Source organism: Oryzias latipes, chromosome 17 (assembly GCF_053564925.1).
Source record: "Oryzias latipes strain Hd-rR chromosome 17, Olatipes_Hd-rR_3.1".
NCBI classification, from domain to species: domain Eukaryota; kingdom Metazoa; phylum Chordata; class Actinopteri; order Beloniformes; family Adrianichthyidae; genus Oryzias; species Oryzias latipes.
The window spans coordinates 2,010,082-2,027,715 of record NC_136253.1 but is presented as its reverse complement, the minus strand read 5'-3'; the positions used below and the strand labels follow the sequence as shown (position 1 = coordinate 2,027,715).

Here is a 17,634-nt window from a genome sequence, read left to right as displayed (position 1 = left end):
AATGCCTGCATGGAATGCTGCACAAAAAGGTAAAAGAGTAACCTCCAAGAAAAGGGCTGTCAAACTTCAAACAGAGTAAAAACCAATTTACCACTTCTGGGATGTTCTGAGTATCTTTAACAATTCCAAATAGTTCTTTTTTTTCAATAGTTAATACCAAAGCTTATTGAAAACTGAACCTTGGTTATTTTTAACTCATAGCGATCAGAGCATCTGCCATCCAATGTTTGAATCCTGTTTATCTAACAGGTACCAATTAGTTAATATAAATTTTCTATTGTTATTGTTATTACCACCTGCTTTATGTGCCATTGTGCCAGTGTGTGAATGTGTGAGTGAATGTGTGTGTGACTGGGTGAATGGGTCTGTGACTGTAAAGCGCTTTGTCCTTGTAGGAAGAAAGGCGCTATACAAGTATACGCCATTTACCATTGTGCATGCAACTTACAATAAACAAGTTTGAATCAAATTTCAATAACAATCACAATTAGTAGCTAGTAGGCTGCTAGAAGTTAGATTCAATTCAATTTATTTATATGGCCCACTGTTATAACAATAGTCATCTCATTGGGCTTCATACCAGTAATTGTATAGTAAAGATGATATCATAAAGAACACAAAGGTGTTCTTTCACAAATTCAATAACTAATGACTAAACTAAACCAAACAGACTAAACTAAACTGGGCATCCCTGCCCTTAGACCCTCCTTCTCTGTAATGAAAAACTCCTAAAAAAACTGATTCTGGGAAAAAAAAAATACCTCAGCAATGTCCACATGAAGGAGGGATCCTCCTCCAGGACGGACAGGCGATGTACCAGAACTCTAAGAGAAGAATTAGCTTATCTAACTCTACAACTACATGTTTAGATAGTCCAGCAGATGGGCTCCATCCAGATGAGCCAGAGGCAGGATCCACAGCCAAGTGTGGGGTAGGAGCAGGAGCAGAGATGAGGTGCACGGTCAGGTAACGGTGCAATGACGAGCCAAAGACAAGGTCCACAGCCAGGTTTCAGGAGCACGAGCGAGTCTACTGGAGACTGGGGGAAGTATGGTGCATCAGGATTCTGTCCTCTTTCTCATTTACTCCTCTCCTCTATTCTCATGCCTCTGTTTGCTGCAGTGCAATTCATGTGTTGTCCCTCTTTCCCACTCCCCTCCAGGGGAGCGGGAGTGATTCTAGATTCCAATCTGTGCTCCTGTCCTTGGCCATGGACCTTCTCGCACTCACAACTGTCCCCAAGTTCCATCTGGATGAAGCCCATCTGCTATACCACATGTGTCAAACTCAAGTCCCAGGGGCCAAATGTGGCCCGCCATGTCACTTTATGTGGCCAGCGAGAGCATAAAAGTTTTTAATTTCTTAAAATATATATGTATTTTTAGTTGATTCCATATTATTTATGTGTAGCTGCTGTTGTATTTACTCAGTGTTTGCAGGTCTTATGTGTGTGTGCAGAGAAAATGTTGTCATCAAACCATCAGTTGGATGCAAGGCTGTGTGCAGCCTATTTATATAAAATGTTACATTATAATACATGTTCTTTCTAGCTCAGTTTTATGTTATTTTTCTTTATTCACTTGGACAGTTTGATCTTGGGTTTAAATAAGCGGGCAAAAATTTAAAGGATTTATGCTAGAGTAACAAGCAAACATATGTTTTCTATGCAACTGTAATTGTCACTTTAAAAAGTTCTTTAACAGTCATGGTACGTCGCCTGCCTGTCCTGCCATGGGAAAGGAACAATCCTTCATGTGGACAATCCTTTTTTCTTCCGTGTATCCATTTTTTAGGAGTTTTTTTCTTACTGAGAAGAAGAGTCTGTTTAGGTTAGCAATCAGCTATTATAGTTTATAATGGATTTCATGTTTTTTTTTGTACAATTATTGAAGTCCGTTGAGACAACTGTGTTGCAATATTGGGCTATATAAATAAAACTGAATTGAATCAAACAGTCAAAATGAGAAACTGGCTAAGATTATTTTAACCAACCGAGCTACCCAGGTAAGGTGCTCAGATCTACCACGCAAGACCCCAGGTGTAGGCTGTAGCTGTGGTGCCTGTGGTAATTGGAGCACTCGGGGCAGTAACCCCCACGCTGGAGGAGTGGCTACAACAGATACCTGGAAAGACCTCAGACCTCTCAGTCCAGAAAAGCGCAGTGCTAGGAACAGCTAAAACACTGCGAATGACCCTCAAGCTCCCAGGCCTCTGGTAGAGGACCCCAGCTTGGAGGAGAAACCACCCGCGGAGGGTGAGAGGGGCGTTTTTTTTATTTTTATGCGTCACAATGAAAATAGAAATGAGATAGAAACTGTTGTGTTTTCTTTGTCTGTTCTTTTTCTCCAAGCAGAAACTCTTTCTTTTGATGATGCAGCCATTTTAATTTTTTGATGGTCGTATAATCTTTATACGCCGTAATTTAAATCTCCGAATCCGTCTCACTGAAGTATAACGCTCTCTTTTTTTCTCTGTGCGTTTCCATGGAGACTCTGGAAATCGGTGATCCATAGAGAATGTCTCTTGTACCTGCTGTGCACGTGCATTAACCCAGGGTTACCAAGTCACGCGTAATTACGCTAACTCCTATCCGGTCTTTTGGAACCGACATACCCAGAATAAGCAAGTCCAGGCGGATTTCAGCCAGAGTTCAGGGTTAAAGTCAGGCTAGTTTAAACATGGTTCCTGGAATACCCCCCAGGTGGAGTAGTCAGGGTCAGTGTCCTGCTTGTTTGCAAGTTGTCTCTGCAGCGTCTTATTACCAAAACAAACCTTTTTCAGGTCAACTGCAGAAGTTAAGGTGGAGATTTCTGAAAAACCATCAGTGCACCAGCCATCCAGGACTGAACTTCACCATAAGTGTAGTTTCATGATTTGGGTTAGGAATTTGTGAGAGATCAGTAAATGAAACCAACCCTCCTTTAGTAAAAGCTATTACTTAGGCAACACTGGTAACAGATGCTGCTGTCCTCCTCCACCTTAAGATATCATTGCCTTAGTTACTGATGACACGCCTGCTTATCTGGAACAAGTTGGTTTTACAAACCACTTTCCCATGATGCTTCATTTACTGTACTGTTTAAAAGAAAGATTCATGAAAAATCCAAAATTAGTAAAAATTTAAGAGTAATAAACTTAAGGTTCTTTAAGATTTTTAACCCTTGTGCTATCTTAGATGACCCCCCCCCCCCCCCTTCCATTGACGTGTTATTCCTACCAGGACAAAGGTGGATAAAGGTGGAAAGATTTCATGTAATCCATGGACACCAGTGAAGATCACAAATCATTGAAGAAAAAAGGTTCAGAGCACTGTCTAGTGGGTCTAGATGACCCAACTCCTAATGGTAAAGTGCCTAGGATAGAACAAGGGTTACAAGTTTTCAAACTATGAAAAAATGAACCAAAGAAGAAAAAGGGCAGTGAATGGAACAAATGCAAGAATGGTGCACAGAGAAGAACTACATAAAGAAAAAGATAGTAAAAAATTCTGCAGGCAAAGACTAGAAGATGAAAAGAAAAGAGTGAAAAGATTGAGAAAGTGTGAAAGTGACGGACGGAGAAAACAGAAGTGAATGAAAGAGGTGAATCCAAGTAGAACACTAAAGAAGACAGACGCTGCCACTTTCCTGACTACAAGTCTGTCTGATATCCCTCCCTCCTTTTCTTCACAGCCTTTCACCTTTTCTTTTACACAACTGCTTTAATACTCCACTTTTTTTCAAATACATCTCTCGCCTCATTTGCTCTTTTTTGTGCCACCTCTCTTCTATAACCCTAATATTCTTGCTTTGGTTTCAAGGACACTTGTTTCCATCCCATTTGTCTCTACAATTCAATTTATTTCTTTTCAACCGTAGCAATAATTTGCGGGGCTCGCCATCTAAAGTTTGGGTAAACAATTGGTGAAAATGCCAGCCACGTTTTCATTTATGTTTGGAAAGATATTAAGTTTTTTAAAGGTATTAAATGAAATGTTGTCTGCAAAGGCTTTGGACTTTAGCCCAAGTAAATTATGATCAATTCTGCTTTAAAACTGCTTAGACAAAGAAGAGAAAAGATAAGATTGTTGTTTTTTTGCAAAATATTGTTAGTTTCTAAAGCTCTCAGTGCAAAGCATTAAAAAAAAACATTTACCACAACTAGAATCGAGACATGGTTCTCCTGAGTCCGGCAGCCGCTAACCCAGAGCGGCGGGACGGAAGCCTGTCCCCCGGAGCGCACCCGTACCAAAGCACCACGCCCTGTCCGCAAACACAAAGCTATCCCTCCGGCTGCTCTCTTCACAGACACGGTTCAGTCGCGCGGAGCAGCTGGTCGGTCCCGTTTGAGCTCCAAAGCTTTCTCTGGAGCGAAACACCGCCTATGCATGACGTTAAACCAGGGCAGTAATGACACATGATCGGAATGAACCGTTTACATGAACAACGATCGGATCAACAACCGACATAACCCACCTATCCCGATTGGAAAGACATCTTGATCAGAATGAGTCTGATCGGAGCAGACTATTCCTAACAGCGGGTTTACATGATGCATTTTTCTTCCGATAGGCGTTCTTTCCGATTACTTTTGGCCATGTAAACAGTCACCAAACTTTCTCAGATGGCTGATTATCTCCTGCTTCTATTAGTTAATAATTGACTATTTTTTAGTTGATAGTTGCACCATTTTTACCTGATTTTTCAAGTTACTTCAGAAAAGTGCTCCATTTAAATGTTAAAGTTCCCTTTGTTTTTCCCTGTGTTTTTAATATGTATGTGTGGCATTCTTCCTATGAAGGAGAACAAATGTAATAAGAAATCATTTCATTTTTGCATTTCTAAGTATTTCTCCTTTTAAATCCCTATTAATCAAACTGTTGCAAAGAGGTTCTGTTTAAATTACGGAGCTGTTGTAATGTCAGAACGCCCAAGAGCACAAGGGCAAGCTCCATGATCTGCCCACCCAGCGTGCACAAGCTCAAATTCGGGAGAAAAGAAGATGGCAAATTGCTGCATTGCCCGCACTTATTGTAAGTTGTATATTGTTGTTGGCTGCACATATTTCAAATTAAACTTTAAGGTAAAGTACCATTAGTGGTCACACACCTAGGTGAGTAAAATGCATTTGATCCATCCCCTGGAGGAGTGATGAACTGCAGAAACAGCCGCGCTCAGGAACCATTTAGTTGTTCAACACTGGCCATACTTATTTAGAAAATTACGTGGGAATAGCCACTGTCTTTATGGCATTTTATTTTATTTTATTTGCTGTGTAAGTTAATTTAACATTCTGCATGTGCTAGCATAAAATCAATTAGGAGCCACAGCCAGGTCTGCTTGCTGCTGCAAAGTAGCCTAAATTATAATGTAATTGAAAGTATTTTTTATGGACTTATCAAAGTTCTTTTTGTGTGTAATTGTATTAAACGTCAGGGTCTTGTACACACATACGTTTTGTCATTCTGCACATTTTGGAACCAAAAACATAAGGATGTTTTTTTAGAAAAAGACAGGATGACAGAAAAAGGTGATGACTGCTAAAGAAAGAATGGAGAGCTGCTGAAAAAGATGCAGTAAAGGGTGGAAATGGTCAAAGCAAGTCAAGCATGGAGACCATTGTTGGCTGCCTACTGTAGCATGGATCTGAGCATATTTCTGCTAGGACTACCTCCCCATTGCACACCTGTGCACATGCTACAAATCACCTCTCAAATCAAAGTCCCACTCCAATCATCATTTGATCTATTGTCAAAGCGTTCCCAGTAGTCCTTTAATTAGGATTATGCAACTTTTGGGCAAAATAAAAAAACCTATTTCAGGATATACTTTCTGTAGAGCGGCAGGAGTTCATCAGTAATTCACCTCTGAGGTGAGGGCAGGACTGTTGGCATGGAGGAACCCCGCCCCGACTTCCCATCACCCAATAATAATGGCGAGCAATACAGGAGTTATCCAGCCAGATTCCAGCTCAGACATAGAAAACAAAGACATAGATGGATCTAGTCTACAAGTGGATGCATCGGAATCGAACAGAGCAGGGAGCGTGTGGCCCGTCCAGTGTGGATTTGACATAACTACAAGCTTTTTTCAACTGAATGTTTTTGACTGCTCCTGATTCACAACAATAAAAATAAAAATAAATACATACTCAAAATAAAGGTTTAATCCTAATTGTCTTTATGTCTTATTGACCATCAGAAAAATGCTACAAGAATGTGTTAAAAAAAAAATACAATTTTGTCGACTTTTTCAGCTACCCCATCTTGTTCCTCCCCCTCCACTCCCAGCTTGTAGCGCTCATCCTCCTCTCACACTCGTTCTGATGCAGCTGCATGCTGATAGGCCATGAATATAAAATACCTGTTTGATTGACAAGGCTGAAACCGGCACAGCATGGAGGAAGAGGAGCGACCGAGGAAGAGAGACAGTTAAAGATGGCCCTCAGGTGTGTGGGTGAGTAAATACACAAGTGCCTCTGCACCCACAAAATGATGCAAACCCACGTTTACTGTCCAAAAATCATTCATAGCCTGATCTAACTCAGAGCAATTACACCAGCAGCTGCTCCCAAGACTATGGCTTGTGTACAATTATAACATATATGCTAGGGCTGCACGATATGAGGAAAACTCGCGATATGCGATATTGGTAATTAATATTGCGATAACGATATAAATTGCGGTATATAAACAAATAGCAAAAAAAACAAAAACATCATTTCCATTTCACTGCAACAGTTTAAAAATTATACTCCAAATGACCCTTGTCGACGTAGGAGGCAAACATCAAACATAAAAGGGCTCATCTGATTGATCAAAAACGTAAACGGGTCCTTCTGATTGGTTAAATGCTTAAAGGGATTTATTTCATTTGTTCAATATTTCAAGCTGCCATGAGTTTGTTTTAGCACATTTAAGGTAATCATTTATTGCGATTTTTGCCGTCTTTTGCGGTATGCATATTGTACAGCTTGATTTCGCGATAACGATAAATTTGCGGTATATTGTGCAGGCCTAATATATGCACAACATTTAGCTAAAGCGTGTTTGTGTACGTTGTGTCGCCTGTGCACTCCTGGGTGAGCCATGCAGACAAGGCTCCCTGCAGTCTTTGCAGCTCTATATTGGGAGTGAGAGCGTGTGAGGAGCCCAGCACGGGTGTGAGAGCGTGTGGTACAGGTGACAGCTAGAAACATCGCTTTAATTAAGCCCGTTTTAGGGGAAACGCAGCTCCTCTGACTGACTCATGTCATGACATTTCCACACAAACGCAGGAGCAGCATCAAACCTTCTGACACACCTGAAGGTAGGTGACAAAAAAGTTCTCCAACTCAGATAACAACCTCCTGACAAACCTATAACATTTGGATTTGGTTTATTTCAACTAAAAAATAAAAAAGAGGAAAAAACAAAAAAAGAACTACATAGCTTTACACATATCCCTCCGCCAGAAGGGTTATTCGTGTGGCTCTGTGCCAGGGAAGAGAAACTCATTTCTTTACGCAGGTGCACTCTGAAGAACAGAAGTTTACATTATAAATGTAAGCATTAAGTTTTGCATGACTTTTGATTTTTTGAGCACTGCCAGCTACGCGCTAATGTAACTCAATGCCAACTAATGATGACGTCATAGGGTGGTAGTAACATTCGAATTTTAAGAAAATTCTTTTTTATATCTCCACGCTTGTTTCAGTAATGTTCCACATAGAAACTAAGAGACATTTCCCTGTGATGCATCTGCATTAAAGCTTTGGTCAGGGTGAGGGTTGTCTGGGTCCGTGGAGGGTTTTAGAGAGGGACACCTGAAACTTAGGGGGAGCGCAGGTCTGTCTTGCAATTACCTTGTGAATTAAACATTTTCAAGTATTAAATAAAACATAAAGAACTAAAGCAAATATCACATGAGATGATTTCATAAAGTGCTTTTTGTTTTTCCAATTGTGTTTTAAAAGAAATTTTCCACAACACCAACAGCAAAAATCCTCACAAAATTATATACATGAATTTATAAAACAAATGATCTATATTGTTTATGTTAATATCATAAAAAGCTCAGTTGTTTTCATGCCTCATTCTGTCTTTTGCGCACAGCTTCCCATCAGATATAAAAACTAAATAAACAAGATCATCAACATTACTTATCAGATAGAAAGGAAAGACATGGAATAAAAAATGTCTAGAATGAATAAAATAAGCTTGACATTATTCTGATATGTTAAGTAAACTAAGGGAGCAATAAACCTGACTTCAGTCGCCATCAGCGCATGGGAGATGTAGTTTTAACACTACATTTTCCCATGATGCATTGTGGTAAAGTGACAGCATCTCTGCGCTACAATGAGTCTTCCCTGATGAACGTCTTGAAACCACAACAAACACATCTACCAGTTTTGAAATCTTCTTGATGAAATCAGAGGTCAACAGTTTAGTTCTCCTTCAAGGTTTGTGTTTCTTAACAGCCAAACATCCCAGAGTTTGGTCTAAGTCAGCTTTCTAACTGAAACACTTTTCTAATAACGTCTGGATTATTTTAGATGTTAAATTTAAGTAGAAGTAATAACGACATTTAAGAAACAGGATTAAGGTGAAGTGGCCAACAGACACAATTAAACTAAATTCAAACAATTTAATCTAAAAAGAAAAAAAAACATTTTTGTTAAAGTTTTCAAAGACTTCATCTTTGATTCAGACAAAAGAAAAACTAATAAAACTTCAACTTGTTCACTTTTTGTGTAGCTACAGATAACAGAAATACAATGTTAGTTTTTTTGTATAAATGCTATCAAACATATTGTGATCATATAATTGTTAAAAAATAACAGTTGCCTTTGCACCAACATTGAAAAAATTAATCAATGTTCAGAAAGTACAATAAATTGGACGGAAAAAACACTTATCAGGGTAAAATTTCAAATAATTTAGTTGAAAATTATTACAGAAAAAACTAACTTAACTTTTATTACAACTTTTAGAAAAAACAGCTGCAACTTCCAGCTTTTTCTGCCACAATTATCACAAAAATGCACGTGAGTCTGTGGAGGGACTCTATACAGATTAATGAGTTTCTCCTTTTTTAATTTTTGGATGCTGGTGTGCCGCAGGATTTTTGTCAAGGATAAAGTGTGCCTTGGCTCAGAAAAGGTTGAAAAGCTCTGCTCTACACAAACACCTCCATTCATCTTCCATGGATCTTGATCTAACAGATGTCAAACAGACCTAGATCCAGGAAGTATTTTATTTGATGAATTTGCATTTTAGAGGGCTGTTGGGTTAAAACAGTTCCATCCAAAATTGACTTATTTTTAGCTTTTACATGTATTTTAATGTTCAGTCCTCACAAAAAACAATTCTTAAGTGGTATTTTACTTCATTCACACATTTTTGAGCATTCCTCTATAAACCTACACTCTGAACACCAGCCCCTCCCAATCCACGAAAACAAGTGGGTTTTTTAAATTCATACGTATTCAAGTCGAGTCTGCGCTGCCATGGCGAACAGACACCAACTTACTTCACTGAGCTAGCGGTTATCAGCAAAACACTGGCTTTACAATATGCACATCCATCTGCAAACGTTCAGATGTTCTTTGTTTTCATAGGCAAAATGCAAAAGGCTGTAGGTTAACGTCATGAAATGCATGGCACCTGTTAAGTTATAAATACAGGAACTGTTAAATAAATATGTCTTTACTTGTTTTATGGTAGTTGCACATATGTGCTCTTATTGTGAAAGGGAAAAAGGGAGGGGAAGTGAAGACGTTGTTGATGGCGTTGGAATAAAGAAGACTTTAAGCCAAGAAGTGAATTTGAATCTTTTTTAACAGCACCCACACAGAGCCAAAGCTGGAGCCTCAGAGATCGAGTTGTCTTACTACCGTGTAGGAGAATGAGCTGTGAAAATAACTCCTATTTCATTAAAAGATTATCATATATGTGGATATAGTTTACTCTGAAAGGCTTAAGAAATTATTATTGTTATTTTTGAATATTGAGCAAACCTGCAGGTAAATCCTTTTTAGCTTAAATCAAGATTCTCCTTGATTTTTCCATTTGCATTACCTCTCAGACAGTTTTGTGTAGGAACCTTGTTAGGTGACTTTACACCTGCATCATGTCATTTCCACAGTGACCTTGTTGCAGTGTGCACTCAAATGGTAGATTGATTCAACAGTTCTGTCATCTAAGACACAGCTAGTGAGAAAAGTGTTTATGCTGCGTATCCTCCACTGTTTCAGACCTCTGAAGGTCCTGCATGTCATTTGGAATGCATAATGTTTATGTATTTTAATGCTGCATTACATTATACTGTATATCAGCCCATTTGAGATATCCATCATTACACTGCAGAGTGTTAACAGGTTACTGTGTTTGTAATGGCTTTGTGTGTAGAGAGACAAGGAAGCTTGCAGGTGTGATGGAAAGCATCTTGGCACAGAGCTGCTGCTGCACTCATGTTGATGGCTCTCCACCCCGGCACTGCATTCATTTTCCATAACCCGTGTGGCTAATGGCCTAAACAATGGAGCTGAATGTTCAGGTTATGAGCCCATTACAGAACTATCAGGCGGGCGTGCAGAAATGACGCTTTTGATCAGCGTTACTGCAGAAGGCAGGTGTAGAGGGGCAGATTTGTTTTAAACGCCTTTCTAAAGTGTGTTTGTCAGACTATGTGGGGGTTAGAGAGGAAATGAAGGAAAGAGATGCAGTGAAAACAGAAGCAGACAACAACAAAGAGACAGAAAAAACCCCAACCGAGTGTTTTTTTCAAGATGATTGCAAATGCAATGGATTGTAAAAATGACTCCCAGTCCGTTTGTGCAATCACCCAAAGCTTCTCATTAGCCTGTGGAGCTGTTTTCCGCCGACAGCACGATGGCCTGAGCTCCAGATATCGAACAGAAGTCTCCTCCATCAGCCAGTGGGTTCTCTCGGTTGTCACAGGATACAGTGGGGGGAGGGGCTCAATCAGAGGCAACAGCTACGGTTGATGATGAAGTTTACTCAGCCAAATATTATGAGGTGTCTAACATTTTAAAGCTTCGTTCACATAGAGCATGTGACGCTCCTTCTGAAAAACGCATTTAGCGCATGGCTTTCACATTGGACAAGCAGGAAGAGAAAAGCGCATGTCCGCCACCTACAGCTAGAAGACATTTAGTGCGAAACGTCAAAGCGTTGCAAATGTTGTGAATGTTGCTTCCGGCTTTTTCTTTCACAGCTTCATTCTGATATATGACCTGATATAAGACCCTGTGTCATATAATTCTGGCCGGGCACAAACCTCAATCAATTTCTCCTCTGTGATCAATTTTCAAATGGTTGGCACTTTAGTGAATGAAAAGGGACACGATCCATATGTCACTACCAAATCAGAGTCCCTGATTGGTCAAACTTCGACCTGGTTTAACTTTCACCATGTGTTCAATAACCACGTGATTTATACGCCAAGGCTGAAAACAGTCGTAGAAATGCATACGGTAACCTTGAGAGTTTTAAGCGTGAAAGCCCGCGTTCACACAGACTTCTTTAAAGGCGGTTGCTTACTCGCGTTGCTAAGGGCAACTGTTTTGATGCATGTTAAATCCGCTGCTAAATGTTTACCCAAAAATGTGTTTATAAACTTGACGCTTCTTAAGCATGTAGGAGGAGATACCGTCAACGTTTTTAGCCTGATCACTACAAGAAGTATTGACTCATATTTCTCATATACCATTGCATGGAAGACATGAATGATGTTGAGAGATTATTATGAAGATTATTACTATTATGAAGTTTATTTTTTTAAAGAGCTCTACAAAGGGGTTTGTAATTACGTCTCCATGTTTGATCATTCAGAGACTCTCCCAGTACGCTGAGCTTCACCATCTACTGCAGGAGCTGTGTTTGAATGACGGACGGACGCTTTCAGCAGTACTTTCGTCTCTTTGTGGCCCAGTTTGATGACTTGGTGTCCCTAATCAGCCAGAGAATGGAAAAGGATTTATTTAGTGTTGTCTCCATACAAATAAGAAAAATATCTTACATTTCAGGAGGAGAATGATCAGATTCTCGTCCATGTTGGTTTTGGACTCCACCCACTGAGCATGTCTTCAAAAAGTCACGGGTCGAAGCAGAGTCCCTGATTGGTTGACGTGATGCAAATTCTTCACAGAAGTTCCAATATTTGAACTCCGACAACATCGTACAGGTTTGCGGGCAACACTCAAATCATGGATTTATTCAGATGAATTGCATTCAATGTGAACGTAGCTTAGCTGTTGACTTCTTAGGTTCTTCTGTTATCGGTTGTGTTTTTTCACATACCTGGACTTTTCACAGACGTCTTCCGTCTTTGTCAGAGTCACAGAAAACCAGAGTTTTGGTTGCCATAAATATTTGTGTAAAACAAAAGATTGCATCCTTTAAGGGTCAGTGGAGCACTTTTATTAATCAAGAGCCATCTTAGCTTCAGATTTTTGGATTTTTTGAGCTTCCTTTCACAGGACTGTTCCAGTTTCCAAAATGGCAGCTCCAAACTCTGCCCTCGCCCTCAATTCTGTCAATTTTCATAAATAACAGAGATATGGGGTACTAAACACTGGTTTAAGAGCAGTCAAGTGGTCCACGTATGAATGTTTAGTCTCCTCCTCAACTCTGACAATTATTAGCCTCTTGATGATTTACATTAATGCTAATAAAACTCTGGACTCTTAATAACTGAAACCAAACCGTAAACATAATTCAAAGTTTTCTGAAAAGAATAATAATAAATCAACCTCTGCCTTAGCACTTAAAATCTAAGCTTCTCCTCAAGAGACTGAGGTCCATCAAAGCTGTTACAGACTGAGCCTGACCACTACTGTGTTGCTGTTATTATTGGCAGAGATGTTTAACATGAGGTGCCAGACAGCTGATAAACATCAGAAAGGAGCTGGATCCATTATGGTGGTTGGCGTTACGGGAAAAGGATAAGAGAAAAGATCCTCTCCTAGGTCTGCTGTTTGGACGGCAGGAAGGAAAGGGATGGGGAAAGACAAAATGGAGAGAAAGAGATGCTGCAGTGCATTTGTTTAATCTAACTGGCTCGTGTCCATGTGGCCATATTAGCCACATATTGGCTATTAGTACAGTTAAGTTTTATGTAATGCACAATCTTGGAAATTTTGTTTTCTACTGACATATTGCTTTTTATTACAGTGTGCAACATATTCAAAGCTCCAGGGCGGTTCAAAATAAAAATACATTTTTACCTATTTTTAATAGGTTTTTATTTTTTGCAAAGTGATTTTTGTTTTTTTGTGTTAAAGGACTTTTATTGGTATTATATTTGTATTTAATTTCATATATTCACAGCTAAAACCAGGTGACTTTGCTTCAACTGCAGTCAAACATGGTGGTGGTAGTGTGCTGGTCTGGGGTTGCTTTGACCTGGAAAACTTGAAATATTTGGTGGAACCAGCGGTCCTTAGGTACAGAGGAAGGTTGTCTGTCTGTTTGTGGTCTTAAGAGTACCTGAAAAAGGATCCAAACCTCTGAAAAGCCTAAATATTCTAGTTGATTGCTATTTTATTTTGCTTTTATTCTATTTCATTCTTTTCTTTCATACTGGTGAGGACAAACATCTCGTCTCAACTGTGTATTTCGCCGCAAATACTGTGTGTGAATCTTGAATCTTGAATATAGACTTATGGTCCCATTTAAGTGATCAATCATAAACATAGGCATAAAGGAGCGGGATTGTATAAATAAATTGTATTAATAGATTCAATGGGTCATGCACAGTATGTATAAGTGCAAATATGTTTAACTTATGATTAAGATTAATGACATCATTTACATATAGATGTGGATGTGTGATAAGCCATTGCTAAATAGCTTAATAGGTTTGATATATTTATGTATAAATATGTATTTCCTTGATTGTTTGTCTTATTTTTGTTTTGATTACTTGAAATAAACTTATTCCAAAAGGTTTTGATAAATCAAAGTCCAGAAGTAGATCTGATTGAGATTACATTAAAATGATGTTAAATGTAATCAACAAAGAAAAAAAAGGAACAGTATTCCTATACGGCCATGTGAAATACTAATATTAGTTGATGCAATATATTTAAATATTTGCTATTACTGAGGTTAATCCAGCCATACGTCTGTTTATGACATTTTTGTTTTTCACTTTGGTCCCATATAATTTAGATTTTGCAGCAAAAATCTCCTTTACAATAAAACATGAAAGAAAATGTTGATCTTGCTAAAAAAAAAAGCAAACACAAATAACAATTGTTATTTGATTAATGATTCCAATTCTTCACCATCATTGTGAGACTTTACCTTAAGCCAGTGCTTCTCAAATAGTGGGGCGCGCCCCCAGGGGGGGGCACGAAGCGATGCCAGGGGGGGCGCGCGGTGGTGGCGGTTTTAGGCACAGGTTTGTCCGGTGCGCAAATTTAACGTGGGGGCAGCGGTGACAGCGGCTCAGTGCTTGGAAAATAATCTGGTCCACTATTCGGTTCCTATTGTCTGTTCTGTCTGTCCGCGGCTGCGCGAGTGAGAACGAAAGGGGAGGGGTGGTGTGGGCCCTGTCTGCCAGGGGAATCGGGGCACGCGGACCACTGCTACCGCTGCCTGTTGCCCAAGATCACCGCTGCCCTTAGATTCCTAAGCTCATGCTAACAATGTCATTCTTTATGAACTATTGTAGACATTTTGATGACGTGTCTTTATTTTCCATCCATGTTTTCTTTGTCTGCCTGTGGTTTAGTTGGTGTCAGACAGACAGAAAGACAGCAGGTAATGCAGGAAAACAGCTGCACTTTTATGAGATCAGAAATAAACAATCCGTCATTTAGAAAAAAAAAATCAGCACGTTTTTACCTATTTCTTCAGACTAAAAACGTTAAATATATTGGTGCTGCTGTGTTAATGTTTCAGATCAATTTAGATTTAATATTATTTATTGATTGAATTATTTTTTTCAGCATCAAATGGTTCAGTTGGTCAAAATGTTTCTAGTTTAAATAAGGAATGACAGATTTTTTTTATTTCAGGTACTTTCAGCTTCTTTTCTGTTTTAGACTAGAACAGGGTTTCTGTGGCTAAATAAAGTTAATATTTGTTGAAAGTGGATTTATTTTGCTTTTTTCTTTTGTTAGTGTTAAAAGATACAATTTTAGGTATACAAATTTTATAGATACTGACCTGATGTATTGTCACCGCGCGAGTGTGTCTGTGTGTGTGTGTGTGGGGGGGGGGTTATGGGGGGGGGGTCAGGGGGGGCGCGAAACATTTTCTTTTCCTAGGGGGGGCCTGGCAAAAAATAATTGAGAAGCACTGCCTTAAGCATATTAGACATAAAATTAGACGCAATTCAGAACTGACTGTTTAAAAACATGGAAGTACTGACGTTGGACAAAACATAACAGGAAACATCTTAACTGAATTTACTGTCAGATCATGGAAACAAACACACTGAAAATGTGGTAATGGTGTGCGAACAGAGGAAGCTGCAGCTTTACTGTACTTCCTTAAATGCTCATGCAGACACAAATATGTCATCTTGTCCAAACATGCCACTGAAATGTGGCAGCTGCCTTTGCCATAACCATCAACATCCCGCCATAACGTTTCTGTAAGACGACAATCGTTCGCACAGCTGGCAGACACAACTGCCAGTCAAATTAACTGGCCAATTACACGGCTAATGTACCACCTAGAACGTAACCAATTACACGCATTCATCCAGATCTAACAAGAAGGTACAGCCAAATGTGAGGAGGAGAAATTTACTGTTGTTAAATTACAACTCAGGTTTGATATTTAAAGGGAAAGTTATGGAGTTCCTAAAAGCTTTTTAATAACTGTAATAAAAAAAAGAGCTTTTAACAGGCAACTGAATGGAGAAGCGTCCAGGGTAATGTGTGATGAGGAACGCTCAGATCATGTCTGAGAGCCTGCAACCACTGACGCTGACACAGGCGTCATCGTGGATAACAAGTGCTTCAGTTGGAGCAGAATTTGTCCAAATGAACTATTTGTTATTCACCACACATGAGTCTGCAGCAGGAAGGGAAGACTGATGACATTTTCTGTGCGAGCAGAATCCCATGTGATTCTGTGACACATGCAGCTCTGCAGAGAGTGGTGATGTACGCTTCCACACTGATCATTTAAGAAGTTGAGATTTGTTAGGAAAGGAAAGTTAGCGTTCCTGACTCACATGCAGCACTAATGACTTGCACTTTGAGCTACTTGAGCTTGGACTTTTCCATTAACCACAACTTTCTGTTATTTCAGCTGGGTTATATGGTTTGTTATAGCAACAAAAAAAAAAAAAGCTAAATAAACCAAAAAGTAGGGTAGTTAGACGCAGCCCTGCTTTCTGGAAGAGGTTTTAGTTGCAGGCAAGTGTTGGGGTGTAGTCTTACCAAATCATTGGAGTGTTGGATCTGGGGCTCAGCACTCTAGAGGATGAAGGGGGAACAAAAGAACCAACAGCTGTCAGAAATAGTAAAAATAAAAACTAAAAACTATACAATTATGTCACTCAGGATGAGAAAATTGATGACATGAAGCAATGTGATGAACAAATGGACATGCAGGACTCTAAATGATGATTGTAAGCTGGTAAATGGACAGATCCAGTTTGGACAGTTCTGTTTTTTTTTTGTCAGAATTTGACCTTTTTTTATTCATTCATCTTCTTAACCGTTTATTCCCTTTCGGGGTCACGGGGTTGCCGGAGCCTATCCCGGCCACTTGGGCGTAGGCAAGGGATAACCTGGACTGGTCGCCAGTCTGTCACAGGATAGAATATCCTCAATCACACATCCATTCACTCTCACACTCACACCTATGGACAATTTAGAGTTTCCAATCAACCTATGTAGCATGTTTTTGGACGGTGGGAGGAAGCCGGAGATCCCGGAGAAAACCCACGCATGCACGGGGAGAACATGCAAACTCCACACAGAAAGGTCCCCCATTGATGTTGTTTTTCATGTCCACCAGCCGGAACTTGAACCGGGGGCCTTCTTGCTGTGAAGCAAGAGCGCTAACCACTGCGCCACCGTGCAGCCCAATGAATGAATGAATGACCTTTTTTTAGGCATGGTAAATCATTTTTTCAGGCCAATACCGATTACAGATATTTTCTCTGCAATTATAGGCGATTGCCAATATTTGCCGATCCCGGTATTTAAGTGTCTAGACTAACACAGTTTCTTTTTTCTTTGTTCCTTCATTAGAAATGCACAACTTTTCTTTTGTTGTGCTATCACATCGTATTTGAACTTTTCAACATAGAACAATAGATCTCAAAGGAAAAAGTATTACTTTAAACTTTGAAAATATACGTGAAGACAGTAATACCATTCATAAGTATTGGACATACTGTAACTGTAAAACAATAAGCTTTCCAATTGCCAGGGATCTATGAGAAACAACATCTATCCACATAAAAAATAAAAAAATACCTGAAAACAGTCAATTGCTGGCTATGACTATAAACATAAGCTTCCCAGTGCCAAGAAACTATTAGGAACAAATATACATTTCAAAAATAAAGCGTATCTGAAAACAGTCAAAACATTATCAGTAGATTTGTAAGTATCAATAGCAATAAACTCAAATTATGCAAATATCGGCCAATACCAATAGTAGCAATCGATATATCACCC

At 39.3% G+C, this 17,634-nt stretch overlaps 1 protein-coding gene across 35 annotated transcripts in view; it reads right to left on the bottom strand.

Annotated features, from left to right (window-relative positions):
* pard3ab (par-3 family cell polarity regulator alpha, b) overlaps window positions 1–17,634 on the bottom strand; it is a 363,970-nt gene that overhangs the window by 163,197 nt on the left and 183,139 nt on the right. For 29 of the 35 annotated variants that reach the window (XR_013650782.1, XM_078935589.1, XM_078935591.1 and 26 more), the window contains one exon: window positions 16,384–16,419. The exons of the other annotated variants lie outside the window; for them this stretch is intronic. Coding sequence is in view for 28 of the 29 variants with exons in the window: in XM_078935589.1 (XP_078791715.1) it covers window positions 16,384–16,419 (36 nt within the window). In the remaining variant the exon portion in view is untranslated. The remainder of the gene's footprint in view (window positions 1–16,383; window positions 16,420–17,634) is intronic. 35 annotated transcript variants of the gene reach the window in all.